The sequence below is a fragment of the Carcharodon carcharias genome, chromosome 7 (assembly GCF_017639515.1).
Source record: "Carcharodon carcharias isolate sCarCar2 chromosome 7, sCarCar2.pri, whole genome shotgun sequence".
NCBI classification, from domain to species: Eukaryota; Metazoa; Chordata; class Chondrichthyes; order Lamniformes; family Lamnidae; genus Carcharodon; species Carcharodon carcharias.
In genome coordinates, this window is record NC_054473.1 from 159,330,950 (window position 1) to 159,351,081 (window position 20,132).

The 20,132-nt window shown below is 41.4% G+C and overlaps 1 protein-coding gene across 1 annotated transcript in view; it reads left to right on the forward strand.

Annotated features, from left to right (window-relative positions):
- The first annotated feature begins 7,299 nt into the window (after positions 1 to 7,299).
- The window catches only part of cdh31 (cadherin 31), a 68,199-nt gene continuing 55,366 nt past the window's right edge, over positions 7,300 to 20,132 (forward strand). The window contains exons 1-2 of the mRNA XM_041191149.1: positions 7,300 to 7,706; positions 8,031 to 8,130. Coding sequence (XP_041047083.1) covers positions 7,656 to 7,706; positions 8,031 to 8,130 — 151 coding nt within the window. The 5' untranslated portion in view covers positions 7,300 to 7,655. The remainder of the gene's footprint in view (positions 7,707 to 8,030; positions 8,131 to 20,132) is intronic.

The window sequence follows — 20,132 nt, forward strand, 5'->3', positions numbered from 1 at the left end:
TCAGCATATCTTGGCAGGACAAGATCACCAACTCAGAGGTCCTGGAATGCTAATTCCATCAGCATACGCTCATTACTAAGCCAAGGACGTCTACTCTGGCTGGGCCATGATCATCGGATGGATGACGGCCATATACCCAAAGACCTTCTGAACAGTGAACTGGCCACAGGTCATGACCTCAGTGGTGTCCATACTGCTACAAGGACACCAGCAAGTGAGAGATGAAGATGGCAGTCATTGTCACAGATAATATGGAGTCAGCTGTCAATAGCCATGACCTCTGGAGCCTGACTGTTTGCAGGGAAGACATGTGGAGAAATGGAAAACTCAGTGGCTGAGAAGAGGGCCCAGAGAAAACAGAAGTCAGTGAATGCTGCACCTTCTCAAGCTGCCTTCATCTACAACAATTGCAGAAGGGACTGCCATGCCGGAATGGGGCTTCTGAACCACATTAGGCAATGTGCAACACAGAGATAATCACAACAGCACAAAACCATCATCTCACAAGATGTGGAAGACTGCCAATGGGAACTTCCTGAGTGCTAAGTATATCACTGAGGAGAAGTATCCTACAGCTTCTTCATTAAAAAAACACACAGCACATGATAGTGAGAAATAGCAAAATTTCTTTATTTTGTGTAATGCCAGATAGCTAGGCCATAATTGAACTAATAATTCACTTTGTTCAACAATATATAAAGGAAGACTTCATTCTTCTGTGGCATTGGTGACCGATATAAGTAAATGACTACATGCAGCCATCAAACCTCAACAGTGTAAACATCTCTCCCAAACAGGTTTTCTTTGTTTGCTTCAGTATCTTTGCTTAGAAACTAATTAAACTTGGGAGCTGGAATAACTTTTGAAATGTTAAAAATATGCATGTTGACAAGGTAGTGGAATAGACTATTTTAATTTCTCGAATTTCTCAATCTGGAAATGTTTGAAGAAAGAGACAAACAACCAGATATTAACACTTCTCACAAGGTGTGAGAGCTGTCACGCTCTTAGTCTGTTTACATCAAGGAAATAACAGGAGAGGCTTAAAATAACAACTTGCTTTTATATAGTAAAAAAACAGAAAGTGGTGCAAAAAAATCAGCAGGTCTGGCAGCATCTGTAGAGAGAGAAGCAGAGCTAATGTTTTGAGTCATGTTGAAATGAGGGGAATCACGTGAATCTCACTCACAGGGTAATTAAAGAGACACATCGAAGAAGGATTGTGTCATTGACCATGTCGAAGGCTGCAGCGACATTGTAAAGAATGTGGAAAGATGGCACATCAGGGTCAAAATCTCAGAGGATGTCATTTAAGACTTTGTTAGGGCTGTTTCAGTGCTGTGGCAGGGTGAGAAACCTGATTAGGTTCCAACAGAGTTGTGGGAAAGATATGTTCGGATTTGGGAAGCAACAATACACTCAAGGATTTTGGAGAAGAAAGGGAGGTAAAAGTGGGGCAATAGTTTAGAAGGACAAATGCATCAAGGGTGGATTTTTTGAGGTGGCAAGGTGATGATGGCAGATTTGAAAGGTTGCAGAGTGGTACCTGAGGAGTGGGAACCATTACAATATCAGCTGGCATGGAGCCAGGAAGGGAAGTTTGGTGGTCAGCAGTTCAGCAGGAATTGGCTCAAGATGTTAAATTGGAAGGAACAATGAATCAGGAGTAACAAAATGGTTGGTAATGCAAAAATAGAAGCTAGGGTTATTTTTACATTCCACGGCACATCCCACAGCACTAGTTGTTCAGTTTTATTTTGGACAGGAGATTCAAACTCTGTATCTGAATTAAGAATTGATTAGGTACAATAATGCACCAGGAAGGCCTATGAAAAGACAGATCTTGGAGTCTAATAAGTGTTAAGATTTTTATTTCAGTAAGCTGTTTTGAACTCATTCCAGTTTTATAGGGAGTGAATTCCCACAAGGATTTTCTTGTTCGGTTGCCTCAAAATAGCCACTAATACCTTACAGAACAGCACAAACCCAATTTGTTGAAGGGTTTCCATGGTTCTTCCATCAGAATTACAACAAATAATTTTGGGAATCCTCATGGAAATTCATCCATGTTGCTTTTAGGGATTGTAATGATTTAGGACTTTATGGTATGATTTTGTTTTTGTTTCAATCTGATTATTTTTAGCCTATATGCACTTAGAACCATAGAAAAGTTACAGCACAGAAGGAGGCCATTTAGCCCATCTTGTCCATGCCAGCCCGAGGACACCCAGGTGCCCTTTCTAATCCCAGCTTCCTGCACCTGGCCCATAGCCCTGCAGCTTACAGCACTTAAGGTGCAGATCCAGGTACTTTTTAAAAGAGTTTAGAGTTTCTGTCTCTACCACCAACTTGGGCAGCGAATTCCAGACACCCACTACCCTCTGCATAAAAAAGTTCTTCCTCATGTCCCCCCCTACACCTTCTACTACTTATCTTGAATCTATGTCCCCTGGTTCTAGAATTCTCCATCAAGGGAAACAATTTTATTCTGTCCACTGTCTATTCCCCTCATAATTTTGTACACCTTAATCAAGTCACCTCTCAGCTTTCTTTGTTCTAAGGAAAATAACCCCAACCTATCCAATCTCTCCTCAAAGCTAGACTTTTCTAACCCTGGCAACATTCTTGTAAACCTCCTCTGCAGTCTCTCCAGAGCTATTACGTCCTTCCTGTAATGTAGTGACCAGAACTGCACACAATACTCCAGTTGTAGCCTCAACAGTGTTTTATACAATTGCAACATTATATCCTTACTTTTATATTCTATACTTGCATGGCATTTTCCATCATTTCCATGAATGAAAGGAAATTAGGCTTGCATTTATATAGAACCTCATCTCTTCTTTCAAATGTCCCAAAGCTGTTCCCAGCAAGTGAATTAGTAATCATTACTCTCATATATGATCACAACAGCCATCTTACAGAGTACCAGTCAATTTTTTTTTGATGGTAGTGGTTGAGGGATGAATGTTGGCCACAACACCAGAGAGCTCCTGCTCACTAAATGGTGTCATGCAATCTTTACAGCCTACTTGGAACTGGCAGAACACAATTACATATTTTATTTGAATTGTGTGCCTCAGAAAATGCAGCACCTCTCTAATGCACAGTAGTGCTAGCTTGTAATGCGTGCCCAATTCTTGATTTGAACACTATTTCACAATATTATGTGTTAATTGTCAGGGAGGCGATGACGTATTGTTATTGTCACTGGACCAGTAATCCAAAGGCCCAGGGTAATGCTCTGGGGACCCAGGTTCAAATCTCACCACAGCAGACAGTGGAATTTGAATTCAGTAAAAAGCTGGAACTAAAAGTCTAACGCTGACATGAAACCATTGTCAATAGCTGTGTAAAAATCCATCTGGCCTTTAGGAAAGGAAGTCTGTGTCCTTACCTGGTCTGGTCTACATGTGGTTAACTCTTAAATGCCCCCCTGAACTAAGGCAACTAGGGATGGGTAATAAATGTTGGCCTAGCCGGCAATGCCCACATCCCATGAACAAATAAAAAAAAACCTGGCCACACTAGTTCACACATTGCATGTACGGACTTGCAGGTTATAGGAAAATTAGCCTGCAAAAAGGAAACCACCTTCTCTTTGTCACAAAAACAAAACAAAGGTGTTGGGAAAGAGCCCGAACTGACATGTTAAGTTAGAAATCCTGTCACAGACTGGAAAATCTGCATCAACAGGCTGTAGCCCGAGGTCAGCTGTTAGTACAGTGGTGCAGGAGAGATTTATCCAAGGGAATGATCCAGGAGGAAAGTTCCTTTCATAAGCTACATGTAGTGGCAAAATAGTAGATATGGTCTTTTTGCCTATGTGTACTATTTCATAACATATAACGCCCAGAGGAAATATTCCTTAACCCCCCATACATCCCATATCTGTAACAAAATTTATATTTTTCAAAAAATTATCAAAACCCTACTGAGGTTAATATTTTCATTGGTAAGAGGAATACCTTGTAACAAAAAGATACTCACCCTAGATTTCCTTAATCTACTCAGCCAACTATAGAGTTGAATTTCATACGCTGATGTAGTAAGCTGTAGAGAGTTTCAAAGTATTGACACATTGATGTTTTAATCAGGACAGACTCCCTCCCTATATGTCAAATTCATTATGCATTATGGCTGATCATTTTTCCTCACCAAGCCCATCTGCCAATCTAATGCACTGGCAGTGTACAAATATCACATTCCTAAAGGAAATGTTCAGACGACACATCAAATATTCCTTACAAGCTAATAACGATGATGGTTATTCTGTTCCAATAAGTATCCAGGATAGAATTGAAAGATTGCAAATATAAAGTTAGAGGAACCTCTGCACATTTTTATGATTCTGTTTCCTCCACAACATAATGAATGAACTATTCTGTAGATGGTTTTGACAATGCAAAGATTCCTGTGTTTACCTTAGGCTAGTGTCATTCTATTGTGATAACACTGTGTGAATAACTCAATTCTAACTTTAAGATAATCATGAAGGACAAAATAACACAAAAGCAATTGGAGATCATGTGCTAACATATTGAACCCATTGAGAAAAATGCCCTGTTGATCAATTTTCTAATCAGCATTGTTATTAAAGTGTCACTTCTCTCTCCATTTCTGGATGAGATGCAGTGACTGACTCAGGTTTACTTTTCTCACATGGTGAAATGCTCTAGGGAATGATTCCTCTCATGACAGTATATAGTGACATCAAAATACATAAGAACGTAAGAAATAGAAACAGGAGTAAACCATTTGGCCCCCGGAGCCTGCTCCGCCATTCAATACGATCATGGCTGATCTTCTTGTGTTTCAAATCCACATTGCCATCTGACCCCGATAACCTTTATGATTCCCTTGCCTAAAAAGAATATATTTACCTCTGCCTTAAAAACATTAAATGACTCTGTTTCCACCACCTTCTGAGGCAGAGAATTCCAAAGTCGACAACCCTCTGAGAGAAAACATTTCTGTCCTAAAAGGGTGACCACTAATTTTAAAACAGCGCCCCCTAGTCCTGGACTCACCCATAAGAGGAAACATCCTTTCGACATCCACCTTGTCAAGGCTGTTCTGGATCTTGTATACTTCAATCAAATCACCCTTCACTCTTCTAAACTCCAGTGAAAACAAGCCCAGCCTGTCCAACCTTTCCTCATAAGATAACCCACTCATTCCAGGTATCAATCTAATAAACCTCCTTTGAACCTCCTCCAATGCATTTATATCCTTCCTAAAATGAGACCAAAACTGCACACAGTATTCAAGGTGTGGTTTCACCAATGCCCTGTATAACTGAAGCATGACATCCTTACTTTTATGTTCAGTCTGTTGATGATTTCTTCTATTTCACCTATTTCTGGTGAAATTGTAAACAGATCAAAAAAAGATCTTTATCAATTCACTCGAACAGAGGAAGGTCTGGAAACTTATTTGTGCAATTCTCATTTTTCAGCCAGAACTGACAGGCTGGCATTTTGCTGCTTTTATGCAAATGAAGAAGACCAATTTTCTATTGCCCTTTCACTGTTATCTTTAGTTGCACCTGGATTATGCCCCAATTCAGACACGGTCCAATTTCTCAGTTGGCGTTAATTTACCACAGGAATTTTATTGCATCATTACCACTCAGCTCCATGCTCACCTATCCCACCACTTCCTGTTCAAAATCTCATCCTGGTCAAAGTAGCCAACAACATCCTTGCAATGGTGGCTGTGTTGCCATACCCCTCTTCATTTTCCTCAACCTCTCCAAAGTATTTGGACAGAGTTGGACTCACCACCAGGGTACTGGCCTACAACTGTAGGCAGCTACACTTAACGTGGCCCATCTTTTTAGGACCAAGGATTCCCAGTGGGAAGTGGCCTATGTAGATACATCCTGAGGCTGATGCTGTGTGTGTGTGTTTGTGTGTGTGTGTGTGTGTGTGTGTGTGTGTGCACATGCATGTGTATAAAATGTATATAAATATACATATATCTAATTTGAGAGAATTTTCAGTAGATTGGCAATTTATAAATCCCAAGTTTCTGCCCTTAAGGGGGATCAAAATCAAGAAGAAATTATTGACATTTGCTGTCTTTTAAATGTTTAATATTTTGAAGTGTGACAAACAGGTGCTAAAATAAGTATTTATACATATAGACATGGTAGCCAAACTTCTCCTGCACTTCAAACAACATCAACTTGCATTTATATATCACCTTTAACTATTTTAATGGGTGTATTAAAGGAGAGAGAGGCAGAGAGGAAATTCCAGAGTTTAGGGCTGCCAATGGTGGAGCAAAGTCAAGGATGCTGACCCACAGACATAGAAACATAGAAAATAGGAGCAGGGGTAGGCCTTTTGAGCCTGCTCTGCCATTCAATATGATCATGGTTGATCCTCTATCTCAACGCCATACTCCCACTCTCTCCCCATACCCCCTGATGCCATTAGAGTCAAGAAATCTATTTCCCTCTTAAATATATTCAGTGACTTGGCCTCCACAGCCTCCTGTGGTAGAGAATTCCACAGGTTCACCACCCTCTGAGTGAAGAAGTTTCTCCTCCTCTCAGTCCTAAATGGGCTACCCCATATCCTGAGACTGTGACCCTTTTTTCTAGAGCCCCCAGACAGAGGAAACATCATCCCTGCATCCAGTCTATCCATTCCTGTCAGAAGTTTATACATTTCAATGAGATCCCCTCTCATTTTTCTAAACTCCGGTGAAATCAGGTCTGGTCCTCATATGGCAACTCTGCCTTTGGAGGAATCAGTCTGGTGAACCTTCACTGCATTCCCTCTATGGTAAGAGATAAAGTTCAGGGCCAGAAATAAAGGAGAGTAAATGAAACACCTACATTTCACCAGGTCGGACTCCCTAGAAATTCGGGTCCAAAAATATGCCGCATTATATCATCTAGAATTGTTTTAAATTCCCCGTACAGCCTAAATTCTGAATCTGATTTTAACATGCAGAATTACCTCAAACCAGCACAATCCACTCTCGCCACCCTTGTTGGAAACTTTAAACTGCCGATAATAAAAGTAAAATGCTGCTGCTGCTGGAAGTCTGAGGTGAAAACAGAAAAAGCTGGAAAAACTCAGCAGGTCTGGCAGCATCTGTGGAGAGAAACAGCGTTACCGTTTCGAGTCCATATATATCGGAACTGTGTAAAATCGGCAACATCTGAACACTCAATTTCCTTGTTTAACGATTTTTGCTGATCTTTTAAAGGCTGTGCATGACCGCAGGCTCCGCCCCGAGCACAGCTGCATATTGCTTTTTGGGATGTAACACATTGATCCCAGATGCTGCAGTGAGATCTACAGAAGTCCGAGTTGCCACACCGTTCTTACAGCAAGCAGCGTCAGCATCCACTGAAACTGGGAGTGGGTGGATTTACTGGACGAGCCTGAAATCACTGGGAGAGGTTGTTGCCTTTACCTGTCGCCAGGTAGTTCCCGGTTCACCCAAAATTGGACAAACATCCGGGCGCCAGCCAATGAGCGAGGGAGAGGGATGCACCTGAAGACGTCACCTGGATTTGGGGAGTGAAACAGATTTGGAGAATTGTTGAATGTTAAGTGGACAGAAGAGGGAAGTCAGAAAACAGCAGCCCAGCAAGCACACACTACCGCGCTTTGTAAACTCACTCGGATATTCCAATGAGGAATTTCACCCTCTCCACCCTGGGGATTCTCTTCCTCCTGCTCCAGGTAAACTCCGCTCTCGCTGGTTAAGAGTGAGCACCACATTAATCTGAAAGACCATCTGTCTCGTTCTGCCTGACCCTCATCTTTTGGTCGGACTCTTTTTACGAGGCGGATTCCTGCGCCGTGTCCCCCTGGCCGCACTCTTGAGATTTTCACTTTTTAAAAAATATCTTGGCCCAACTTTTAATCTGAGTTCGAGTTACTGGAGAGTGCGAACTGAGAGTAGGTTGGGGGTGGCGGTGATGTAAACTGGGGCGGGGGGGGTGGGGTGGAAACGACAGAGATAACAAAGCTGTCTTTTTCATGCTCACCTGTCCAAATTCACAGGTTTGTCGCGGCGGAACTTCGATGCGATGTAAAGGTTTCGACCAAAAGAGCTACATTTTCGCGGTGCCTGTCCTGGAGCCAGGACTAATCCTTGGCAGAGGTAAGAGCCCAGGAATTTCCTGAGTCTGAGCGGGGGAATAACGCGGCGGGGAAATGCAGGGGTGGGGAAGAGAGAGAGAGAGAATGGGGGGATTTACATGGGGAATGAGCTAGAAAAGAATTCGGCCAGGATCGGGAGTGATCCTGGAGTAACGTGGGTTGGGGAACGATATTGTTCAGTGAGAATGAATTGAAAGTAAAAGGTGCGCTGGGATGTGGAGGAATCTGAGATTGTCTTATTTTCCCTCAGTCGTCCGGAGATTTTAGAATGTGTGATAAATAGGTTTAAAGAGAATATTCTGTTACTCCCTATGCTAAGGGCGGTGGCTGGACTTTCGATTCTGAAGATCTGACCGTTTTAACTTCCTGTTAGAACTGTGGAGTACAGGTGTGTGTCTTCTAACCCCAAAGCCTCTGCGCTTACCCAGGCAACGTAATATTTCAGCAGTGAGTTGGGGGCTTTATCTGTTTTTCAGTGAATTTTTTGTTTGCATTTCGAATTCAGTGAAAGGAGAGTGAGTTCAGGTGTGTAGTCACCGAGATAACGTTATCTGGATCTGTTAACTGCGTCCCCTTGTCTAATCTGTCAGTCAACAGGGTCTGGTCTGTGTGATATTGTCAGGCTATTTTTTTCTATAGTTTTCTAACTATGGTGTACAAATGTAAAATTCTGATTAATCACTGTTACTTATATCGAGTGCAGCTAATTCTGAGAGCTTTTAAATTAGCCCCAGGGAAAAAAAAATAACTGAGCAAAACGAAATTTCATTTAGGAAAAAAACCCAATGCCTTTTGGCTTCCAAAAAAGCCCCTAATCAGGCTTTAGTGTCAATTATTGGATAGGCTGCACCCTGTAGCAGTGAGAACTTCCCTTATGCTTTAATCAATTATGCTTTCTTTCAGTTTATAAACTTCTTAGCATAACTTTGTTCAAAGGAAATGGGCTGTTAATTCTAGTCTTTTATTCTGTGTGTGTTTTGCCTACTTGTTGAAATCCCATGCGTGTGCTTGATTTGGATCTAATTTTACAAAATGGATGCCATCCAAACTTCACAACGTAGTCCAGCTCACCTGAAAATGTCTTCTGCGCCAGCAATACCATTTAGTGCCTGTAGGTGAAATGAGGTGTTTAAGATGGATAAAAAACAAAAAAACTGCGGATGCTGGAAATCCAAAACAAAAAAAAACAAAAACAGAATTACCTGGAAAAACTCAGCAGTGTTTAAGATGGATGCTTTCCACCAAAGTACTGTATTTTTCTATGTACTGGACTGAAATTAATTGGGAGAAAAATTGACCCTTGAATTCTTTGTATTTCAGTTGAAATCTGTTTTACGAAGTTTGAGATCCTCAGAGAGCATGCTGTATAATTTTCATTGTATGATCCACCACAAATTTTTCTAAAAAGCTTGTGTTGGGAAAAAAAGATAGCTGCTATCTCATTAAAGGATTTAGTTTAATACAATGCTGACTTAATGCAGCAATGATCCAATTCAGTCTTTGCACTCACTCTATGTCCACAAGTCAAAAGATCCTTTTAGTACCATTATCTGCTCCACTGGTTGCCACAGTACTAATATGTCACTGAGGTTTGCTCTACATTTAGTTTATGTTCGTGCCCTGCTTGCATCATCAGGGTAGATATAATTGAAGCACCCACATGACTCTGTAATATTGTTCCAGAGATAAAGCACAAAAGAGCAGATGAAGTGGTTCATTGAGAGGATTTTTTTCATGAGATGAAGAGTTTCATTACTACCCATGAATTGGGTAGTTCAACAAAATGCTGCAATGAATTTCTGAATGCATGACAACATAATGTATTCAATCTTGCATTTCTCTTTTCTTTCTCCCTACCTGCTGTTTGTTTTACTGTTATTATGTTTAATTGCACTTGTGATCTTTGCATTTACATGAACCTATTCACAATGAAAGGGTGAATCACAGGTGTGAAGAACAGGATAACATATCTTTTTGCATTAGAACTAAATGTACTATGTTTCCTGGTGAAGCAATATTTTTGATGTAGAGTAAGGTATCTCATAATATATTGTACTTTAATTACAAAACATCTTGCTACTTCATATCACTCCAGATGCCTTTCATTTCATATCACCCACAAACTGAGTTTTGGTTGACAACCTGAGAAATAATTAAGTTTCGTATGACTCAAACTGCATGATTATGACACATGCATATCTAATTGTGACGGAGTTTGAGGTGATGCTCCATTCTAGAAATCCTTTCTTAAACATTGCTGAAGAAAGATATATTTTGTCAATGAAAAGCTTTGGCAAAAGTCTTTTTTCAGCATTGCTCAAATCCTTTCCATCAATTCACTTACAATTATTTAACCTTGGCTACAACCTCACTTTCTAATTGTGATTAAAACTACTTTCTCGCGTGCAGGGTAAAAGCCAATGCAGACTGATTGGACTGACTGGCTTGTTTCCATGAGACAACATTTGTATGCCCCTTTGTATTGACTGGGCTTTTTATTTTAAAGAGGGCTTTGTGAAATTGTTTTGCAAGTTTATTCATGTATAGAAGTGAAGAGCCAAGATCTCATCATGTTTCCATTGTGATGGTAACACACTGAGACTTTCAATTATTTTTCTGAATCACATGTCTGCAAAAAAATGACAGGTTTGGGCGCAGAAGAAACAAAATATAGAAACTATAACATTATGCAGTTTAATTGGTTAATGGAGACAGTTTAACAAATTAGATTTTTGTAATTATCATGAATTGTACTATGCCATCAAAATCAATAGACAACTCCGCTTGTTGGAATGTGGGTATAGATAAGATGTGTCCCTTGGCTGATAAATCTAAAACTGGGGGTTGGGGGTGGAACATAGTCTTAAATGGCCTGACCCTTATCCTGAGATTGAGATGAGAAGAATATCTTCACTCCAGAGGTTGGTGAATCTTTGGAGTTCTCTACCCCAGAGGGCTGTGGAAATTCAATCATTGAGCATGTTCAAGACAGAAATCTGGATTTCTGGAGACATCAAGGGATATGGAGATAGTGAGGAAAAGTGGCATTGAGGTAGATGATCGGCCATGATCTAATTGAGTGGTGGAGCAGGCTCGATGGGCTGAATGGCCTACTCTTGTTCCTATGAATCCTGGATAAAGAAATTTGCAAATTATTTTAATGACCCAGTTCCAATTGAGAAAATAATTTACTGCCAGTCTTATCTACCAATAAACTTTCAAGACATCTATTCAAGTTCTCACAAGATTGAGTATCCCGTACCTTCTAATGCAGAGTAATAGAGTGGCCCTTCCCAACAGTAACACATATTTATGTGGGGTTGGTGGAAAGAGGAGGAAATCCCATGGTTTTGAAGTTGCTAAGAATAAGAAAGTAAGTTCTTGTTTGAAGTTCTATCAATATTATGGTACCTTTCAACCTACAACATCCAACATAAAGCACACACGGGTTCTGTTTGTCATTTAGTTCACTGGACTTGCCAAATTCAAAACAAATCTGTGTAATGAAAACAGTTTAATTTTTGCTTGAACATCATACAGGTTGTTTAATTCATTTCAAAGGCTACTCTCATCAGGAAAAATATTCTAGTTAAGCTGCCTTTTGTTTATAAATACCTGACTGCACTGATGCCATACATTACTTTGTTGCCCAAAGCAAGTTGGACTGAAGTCTATTCCCTCCTCGAATTGAAACAAAATGTATATCTGTTGAAAATAATGCCTTTTAGACTTCCAAGGGAAAATGAAGATTGACCAAATGAAATGGAAAAACAACCTTGTTCAATTTGTTTTAAGCATTAGTTGTTTGTACTCTTTGTGTGTGTGTGTGTTGTTCCCTTTTTCTTTTGCCTTAATTCCCCCTCCTCCGCCCAAAACTGTCTGCTCTAGTTTCTTTATATGTCCTGGGTTGGGGGAGAGGAAAAATACATGGTTCAATCCACATGAGAGCATCTGCCCTACTTCAGAGATATAGAGCAACCTGTAATTTGTCTGTATGTGTTTAACATATTTTACAATTCAATAATGAGTGCCCATAATTCTGAACGCACTCAATTGTTGCTCTTGGCAATCATTATCTATGGCAACCATGCGGCCTTTGGCTTGGTTGTTTTTACATTTTTGCAATGGTGCCCTGCCCAAAAGTCTTTTTAGCCACTGTGGGTATGATATGGCGTTAGCAGTAAAGTTAATTGCTAACTGGCTCAGTGGGTAGCAATCTTCCTTTGAATCACAATATTCTGGGTTCAAGTCCCACACCAGGGCTTGAGCACAAAGATCAAGGTTGACGCTCCATTGCAGTACTGAAGGAGTGCTGCGTTGTTAGAGGTGTGTCTTTCAGATGAGACATTAAACTGAGGCCCCATCTGTCTTTTCAGGGAAGGTGAAAGATCCCATGGCACTCTGTCAAAGAAGAGCAGTGTCCTGGCCAATTATTTATCCCTCAATCAACATCACAAAAATGGATTATCTGGTCATTATCACATTGCGTTTGTGGGAGTTTGCTAAGTGCAAATTGGCTGCTGCATTTCCTACATTGCAACAGTGACTACACTTCAAAAAGTGTTCCCATTCGCTGAGATAAGCACTATACCAAGTCTTTGTCTTTTTCTTTCTTCCCCTACTTAATCCATTCGTTATGCACCCAGTGAATCCAATATTTGTGGCTTTTTATAAGTCCAGGTTTTGCCTACAATGAGCAGATTTACATGTCTGAAATTTGAGGTGTACCCAATCTGTGCGTGCATTCAGGAGTCTGCTAAATTTGTCAAGTCTTTTTTTAAAAGCCCCTCAGGCAGTTGCTGAAAGCAGATATTAGGCCCCTCCATATATGAATTAAGATCTATTTGAAGACTACTGTTTCTGAATGGCAGAGAAGGTACCAGCCCTGCCTCACTCAGGAATCTTCAATGGCTGCCAACAAAGATCAGTACTTTTAAAATTACACTTTAAAAAAAATATTGGGCGAGTCCCTCTCTTCCTCAATCACTGTAGTTGACTAGTTGCCACAATTGCCGCCACCCCCACCAATGGATTTACTTTTGGGTAGCCGAGTTGAAAGGAACAATATTCAACTTCCTCAATGCGAGAACAGTCGCTACCCGAATTGCATAAAAAAAAAAGCTAGTTGGCTTTAATTTCTAAAGGTCATCAGAAATAGGAGCAGGAGTGGGCCATTCGGTCCATCGAGCCTGCTCTGCTATTCTGTGTGATTTATGACTGATTGGATTGTGTCCTTAACTCCATTTTCCTCCCCTCCACCACCACACACACACACACACACACACACACACACACACACACACACCCCACCACCCCCACCCCCCCCCACCCCCCACTCCCTGCTACTCCTCCCATAACCCTTGACTCCATGAACTGGAACAGAGAAAGCTCAAGATACCAGAGAATTTTAGGAAATTGCTGTTCACTATGGGGATCAAATTATTTACAATTTGTAAAGGTTTCCCAGATCCCAACAGAAGAACAAATCTGTGTTTTGCCTTGTTACTATGTGAATGAGTACTTGGACCTAATTTAAGTGAGATTTTGAGATGAAAACTAACTTCTGAAAAAATTTTTGCCCCTCTTTTTTTCTCTTTGCACCCACACTCCTCTAATTTCTTTGTACCCGAATGCAGGAGCCTTCCATTCTTGTCCAAACATAGTCAGTGAATGTTAGCAGGTTATCCTGCTATAGGAAATAAAGCTAGTCCCTATCCCAAGTCCAGTTACACTTTTTCTAATTGGGATTACTGGGTAGAGAGTAGGTATGAGGAAGTCGGGTTGATTGTCCTCTCTGTGGTCCTGGAGCAGTAATGCTCATTTTATACTCTAAAGACCCCTAAACTGAGATAAGCTAAACCAGCACAGACCAGAAATAACTCAAAAGATTTTCCTGGTCCATTTGACTCCATAGAATTCAATTTTTTTAAACAAACTCCCTTTTACAATAATGACATGGTATAATGCAACACTGTCATGCAGATTACATATACCATACCATAAACAAATGTAGTAACTGTCTAGAGTTGTGTATGATTTGTGACTTTACTCTGTCTGAGACCTATTTTTGAAATTGTGAAATGGAAATTTCAGCCTTTTCAGTGTTAAAAGCCATTTTCCTGCACTAACAGTGCCTTGGCTCCATTAGTGCATTGTTTAATGATAAAATGATAAATGATTATGAAAATTACCATGTAATTAAATATCTTTCTACATGGTTACAGATTCTCTTCCATTGGCCTTATCAAACTGCTCAGAGTTGACCTTTGTACCCATTTTTAGGATGCAAAGTCTTTGTGGTTACTTTGTTTTTCACAGTACAGTGTTCCTTTTGGCCAGGTTTATTTAATTAGTATTTTGCGAACATGATAACCCCTCTTGTGTGTACCTGTGTAGATCTGGCTGAGTCTCTGCAGCCACTCACTGTGCTTGGAAGGAAACCTCAAAGTGCCTGGGTGATAGAAACTCTGTTGCCATTTGCTTGACTTGGTCAGCCATAAAGATAAATCACCAACCCAAATGAAATCCATTTGCACTTCAGTAAGCATTTTGGATCAATATTGTTCAAGTATTTCTACTTGATTTGCCCAGCTGTGTTTGAACACCTTGGAAACCCCTCCAAAAATCAGCCTATTTTTCAGATGTATCCAAGATGTTACATGCACTTGATGAATGACCTCAATACACTTGATACTGAGTAATTCATTCTAACCACCATATTTTATGGACTTAGAATCTGAATTTTGTATTGTACATGGTTCTCTCCCCTCAGATACTGCTCCCCCTTTTTTCAAAACTGCTGTCACAACCATTCCCCCCTCCCCTGAACATTCTCATTCACAATCCCTTCATCCTTTTAAATGATTGCTCCCAAGTCCAACATTCCTTTGATCTCCAAAACCTTCAGTGCATATTGTCTCTCAAATCTATCTATCATTCCCACAGCTCCCCATTTGAATATCTTCAATTGTGTTTCTGTCAGTACAGCACCAAAATCACAAATGCCATTCTCTGTATGATTATACTTCTTCCTTTTCAATGCCTTTTCAGATGTAAACATGGTCAACCATGCTGGCCCCTCTGTTCTTCATCTCACTGGCAGTATCCTCACTAGGTTACAGTATTGCCTAACCAATCAAAGAGCATCTCCAGCAATAGCATCTTCTCCTCCCCATCCATTCTTATCTCTGGAGTCTACTCACTTCAAAAGATCTATCCTTGGCCTCCTTATCTCCTCATTTACATTACCCCTTGCCAACATTATATACAGACAGGAACAGATTCTGCAATTACACTAATAACACCCAGCTCCCCCTCTTCACCTCTCTCAGTTCTTTCACTGCTTCTGTGTTGGCAGAAAGTTGGGCAAGCATCCAATTTTACAGGAGTTGCAATTTTCTCTGGATAAAACGTTTGAGTAGATCAAAGTTGTCTTTGTCCCACCACAATCTCCATATCATCACCACTGATTTCCAGCTAAACTGTTGGCAATCTTGACATCCTCTGAGCTGAACTTCCAGCCTGCTATCATCCGAATCATAAAGGCTGCCAAGTTGCTCCCCTGTCACATTGCCAGCCTCTGCCCTTCACCTTATCTGCTGCTGAAACCTCATGCTTTTCTCACCTCCAGTCTCACTATTCCTTTGCTATCCTATCCCTATCTTTAATCTCCTCCAACCCCACACCCTTTGAGATCTCTGTGCTCCTTCAATTCTGACCTCTGCTGCATCCCCAATTTTGATTACTCCACTATTAGTGGCTATATCTTCAGTTGCCTAGGCCCAAAGTTCTGGAATTCCCTCCTTGTATTCCTCCGCCCCTCTACCCCACTTTCCTTTAAGACACTCTTTAAAATCTAACTCTTTGACAAGCTGACCGAATATCTCCTTGTATGTCTTGGTGTCATATTTTGTTTCTTGATGCTCCTGTAAAGCACCTAGGGACATTTCATGACATTAAAGGTGCTATATAAGTTGTTGTCCTGGTCAGCCTCCTGCCCTCCACCTGTAAACTTTTCTCCCTGTACCTCTGTCCCACACAAGTCCTGCTCACCCATCTCCCTCTCTTTCCCCCCACCCGTTACTGACCTACATTGCCTCCAGCCTTCATTGTCATTTAATTGTCTATAAATGCCTCAAGGCCCTCCCTGTATCTGTACCTTCCATTAGCTCTAACTTTTCCCCTTTCCCCCATTCCTCCAACCCACATTTCTGTGGGTTCCTTGCCTTCATCCACTGCACACAAGAAATTCCCTCTCTATTGTTCTATCACTGCAACTCCCAATGCTTCCTTTTGAAAACCCTCCATTATCTCAATTTTAGGCCTAGTGTCAATTTTTTTGATATTTCCGTGAAGTGTTTTGGAACAGTTTTCTACATAAATTCATCATAAAAATGCAAGCTGTAGTTGGTATTGGTTTAATGGGGAGGGGAAGTTTGTTTCCAGATTCCAGCTTCCATTGTAACCTCTTAAACTCTTCAAATATGATTTGTGTATCTGTCTGTAAGATCATTTATTTGAATGTCACCACATTAGAGGATGAATTACATCATTGTTTCTGAGTAAAGATTTGTCAGTTGGAAATGTGTTCAGCTAGTGGGGGTGGATAGCAAAACTAACCAAGTACCTGGAAAATCTTTGTTTCAACGAAGTTCAAGATGGTTGAATCAAGTTGTTATCTATGGCAACAATTATTTTTAAACTAATTTACAATGCTGTTTCTCCAAAGCGAGCTGCTTGATCAAATGTGATTGAAATGTAGAACTGGCCTTTTTAGCACATGGGGGCCATTGACTATGAATTGGCAGCTTTAAAGTATTTTCCCGGAGTATATTTCTGTTTGGAAAGTGGAAGTCAACAGAAAGAGTTGGTGATGTGGAATTTGATTTGTACAATTAATTTTGCACCATAGTGGATTTAAGAACAGAAGTCAGTGTGGATCACTTAGGTACTGCAAAAGCAAAATACTGTAGGCGAGGAAATCCTAAATTAAAAACAGAAAATGCTGGGAATACTCAGCAGGTCAGGTAGCATCTGTGGAGAGTGAAACAACAGTTAATATTTGATGTCTGTTACCCTTCATCAGAATGGTTCCGATGAAGGCTAACAGACCTGAGGTGTTCACTCTGTTTCTCTCTCTGCAGATGCTGCCTGACCTGCTGAGTATTTCAGCATTTTCTGTGTTTTAGTTCAGTTCCTCCTAGAACACTTGAATTCTGATTGAGGAAAGCCAGGGCAAGTTCCCAAGGAAAATGTCTGCTTTGAGTATTTTTCTTATCCTTCTCTATGGACGGAATCATCCCAGATTTGCACTAAGTTCGGTAGCGGGTGGGAGAAAGGATGGTTTATCTGTCGGCCGCAATGGTGGCTTTTGGCACCATATCATCTCGTTCCCATCTCTAATTCTGCAGCCACGGAAAAATGCTGTCCTGCTGGCAGGGGGCTTCCAATTTGCCTGCCACGCCATTACCTTGCTGCTTCCTCACGCAGGGCACCATATTTAAACTGCAGCTGCATGCACACTTCTCAATGCTTGCAGCATAGGAGGGCACGAGTGAAGACATGGCCTCAAAAGCCCCCCTGATTCAGTGACGCATACTTGGGACGCCTTCTGGCATGTGGAGGCCCGCCACAGTGTCCTTTACCCCAACTCTGGCCACAAGAAGCCCATCAGTCTCACCACTCTGACTTGGGAGGCAGTGGCAGAGATGGTCAGTGTCAATGCTGCACAAATGAGGTCAGCCATCCAGTGTAGAAAATGGATGAATGATCTCATCTGTACCACCAGGGTAAGGCAACCATCTCAATACTGAGCTCTCACAATCACAAGGCCATCACACATTCACTGGCATTTCACTCACTGCCAATTCAAAGGACGTCATTGCTTACACACACTCTCACATCACTATCTGGCCTCATCTCCTCTGGAGACTGCCTCCTTGGCCCTCACCACCTTGAGGCCACTTGCACAGATCAACATGTGCCCCCCCACACACACCCTGGGGTACCCTCCTTCCCCAGGAGAGCCCTCGCCCTTCAACCTCTCCCCTTGCCTGAGGTCACTTCTCCCCCTTTCCCAAACAAGCCGTAGCCCTGCAGCCATTGAAAAGCCACCCCTGCCTCATGGCTGATCTGGTAGGTAGAGACCTGCCCGTGAAACCCCTAAAAGCGATGTGGTGCTGTCTGCGAAGCCTGGTGCTGATGACTGCGAGTGCTGACTGAAGAAAGGTACGCAAACAAACCTCGAAGCCCCGAGCAAAGTGAAGCTCGCTAGGTGCCATGTTGCTTATTTAGATATGTGAAACATGGGCGTGCAATCACACCGATGTGCCCAGGCAATCACGATGGTGGTTGGGGGGGGGATGATTCCGGTGAGCAGGGCTTATAATTAGTTGCAAATGTATTAAAATGATGCTCCCAACATCAAGTGGTGGGAATTGTGGCCCCGCCATTGCCGGCAGAGTGGATGATTGCAAACTGGTTTCACAATGGCGTAAAACCTATTTATGGCCTTCCTGCCATAGTGTCCGCTCATGCCCGCCATGACGCCCGACACCAAAGGGGGCAGAAAGCTCCAGCCCGATATCTCTTTCAAAGAACAACTATAGGTTCAGTGCCCCTGCCTTCCCCACTTTGGAGCAGAGTTTAGAAAAAGTTGCAAAGGACTCGGGAAGCCCGCCAGAGCTGATATGTTTTGAAACATCCAAAATCAAACAGATGGGATTTTGGCTTCAGTTTGGAGGTTTTCTTTCCTGCCAATAATAACCCAAAAACCCCCCACTTCCACTTCCTTTCTGAGCTAATCTGTCTCTTGGTGGATGGGGGAGGGCAGGAGGGGGGAAAAAAAGTTTTTATCTCGAAAGACAAACCTGATTTTTGCCTTTTTTGAAATGTCCATTAATTTGAAAAGAAAAAGTTTCAGTTTTTAAAAAAAAAGTTAGTTTGATAGGGGCTCTAGATCAAACTCAGTCACTCATCATTTCTGGCTGTTTGCCAGAATGGATTGCATTTTCATACTGGTGTGAAAATGGATCATGTTTCATTCCCCAGCACTAACATGCCTCTCTTGAGGTAAAGGGAGTTCGTAAAGAGAGAACAATTGAATGGAATAATAATAGCTGCTTGTATCAAAATGTTCCACAAAACAGAATATTACATTTTTCTGTGTTTTGAGGCTCTGCAAGTTTGAGCTGAGCTGGAGTAAACGTGCAGTTAGTAGAAAATGAAGGTGCACTGGCATTATCAATATCTGTCTGTGCTACCTTACCTAATCTTTTTTCCTATGTCCCCTCTCCTGAATGAAACATTGGTAGTTTAAATTTGCTAAATTTGTCTTTTTCCCTTCTTCCCCTGCCCTTCCTGAAAAAAACCAAACACAGCAGTAGTGACAACTTTGTCACTGGAGTGTGCAAACTCCATTCGAATGCATGGCGACTGAATGTCAGCAATAGTTCCTGTCTGACTATTCACTCTCTGACTTTACAGTTGATGATTAGGTAATGCCACCTGATCAATGACTGTGGTTGATTTGAGGTGGTGAAATGAGCTCATCATACTGTCAGCCAAAATGAATGTTTTTGCAGATACCTGTAATCCTGGGTGTGCCTGAGCTGGAATGCTGCGCTGTGTAAACAGAAAGCCTGGGGCGGAAAAACCAGTTTCGGTTGTTCTAACATAGGGTGAGGCAAAATAATTGCTATCCCTGTACATTTCAGTGCCTGGAGCTTTTAAAAACCTGTCCTTGGCATGGGAAGAAAATGAGATAGGATTTAGCTCTGAAGACATTGCTGTAATGTTGTTCAGCTTCAAAGTGATGAATATATTCTATTGATTCCTTTATGTTCATAGTGGAAGTTTTTCAGGTGAAATACTCTTAACATTAGTACATAGGCCCATCTACAAACGTAAAATATGAACTGTGCTTTGGGTTTTGGTTCTAGTCTTGAAACACTGGTCCCACTCGTAACTGAATTCTCTTTCCTCCTTTCTCTCTCTCTCTCTCTC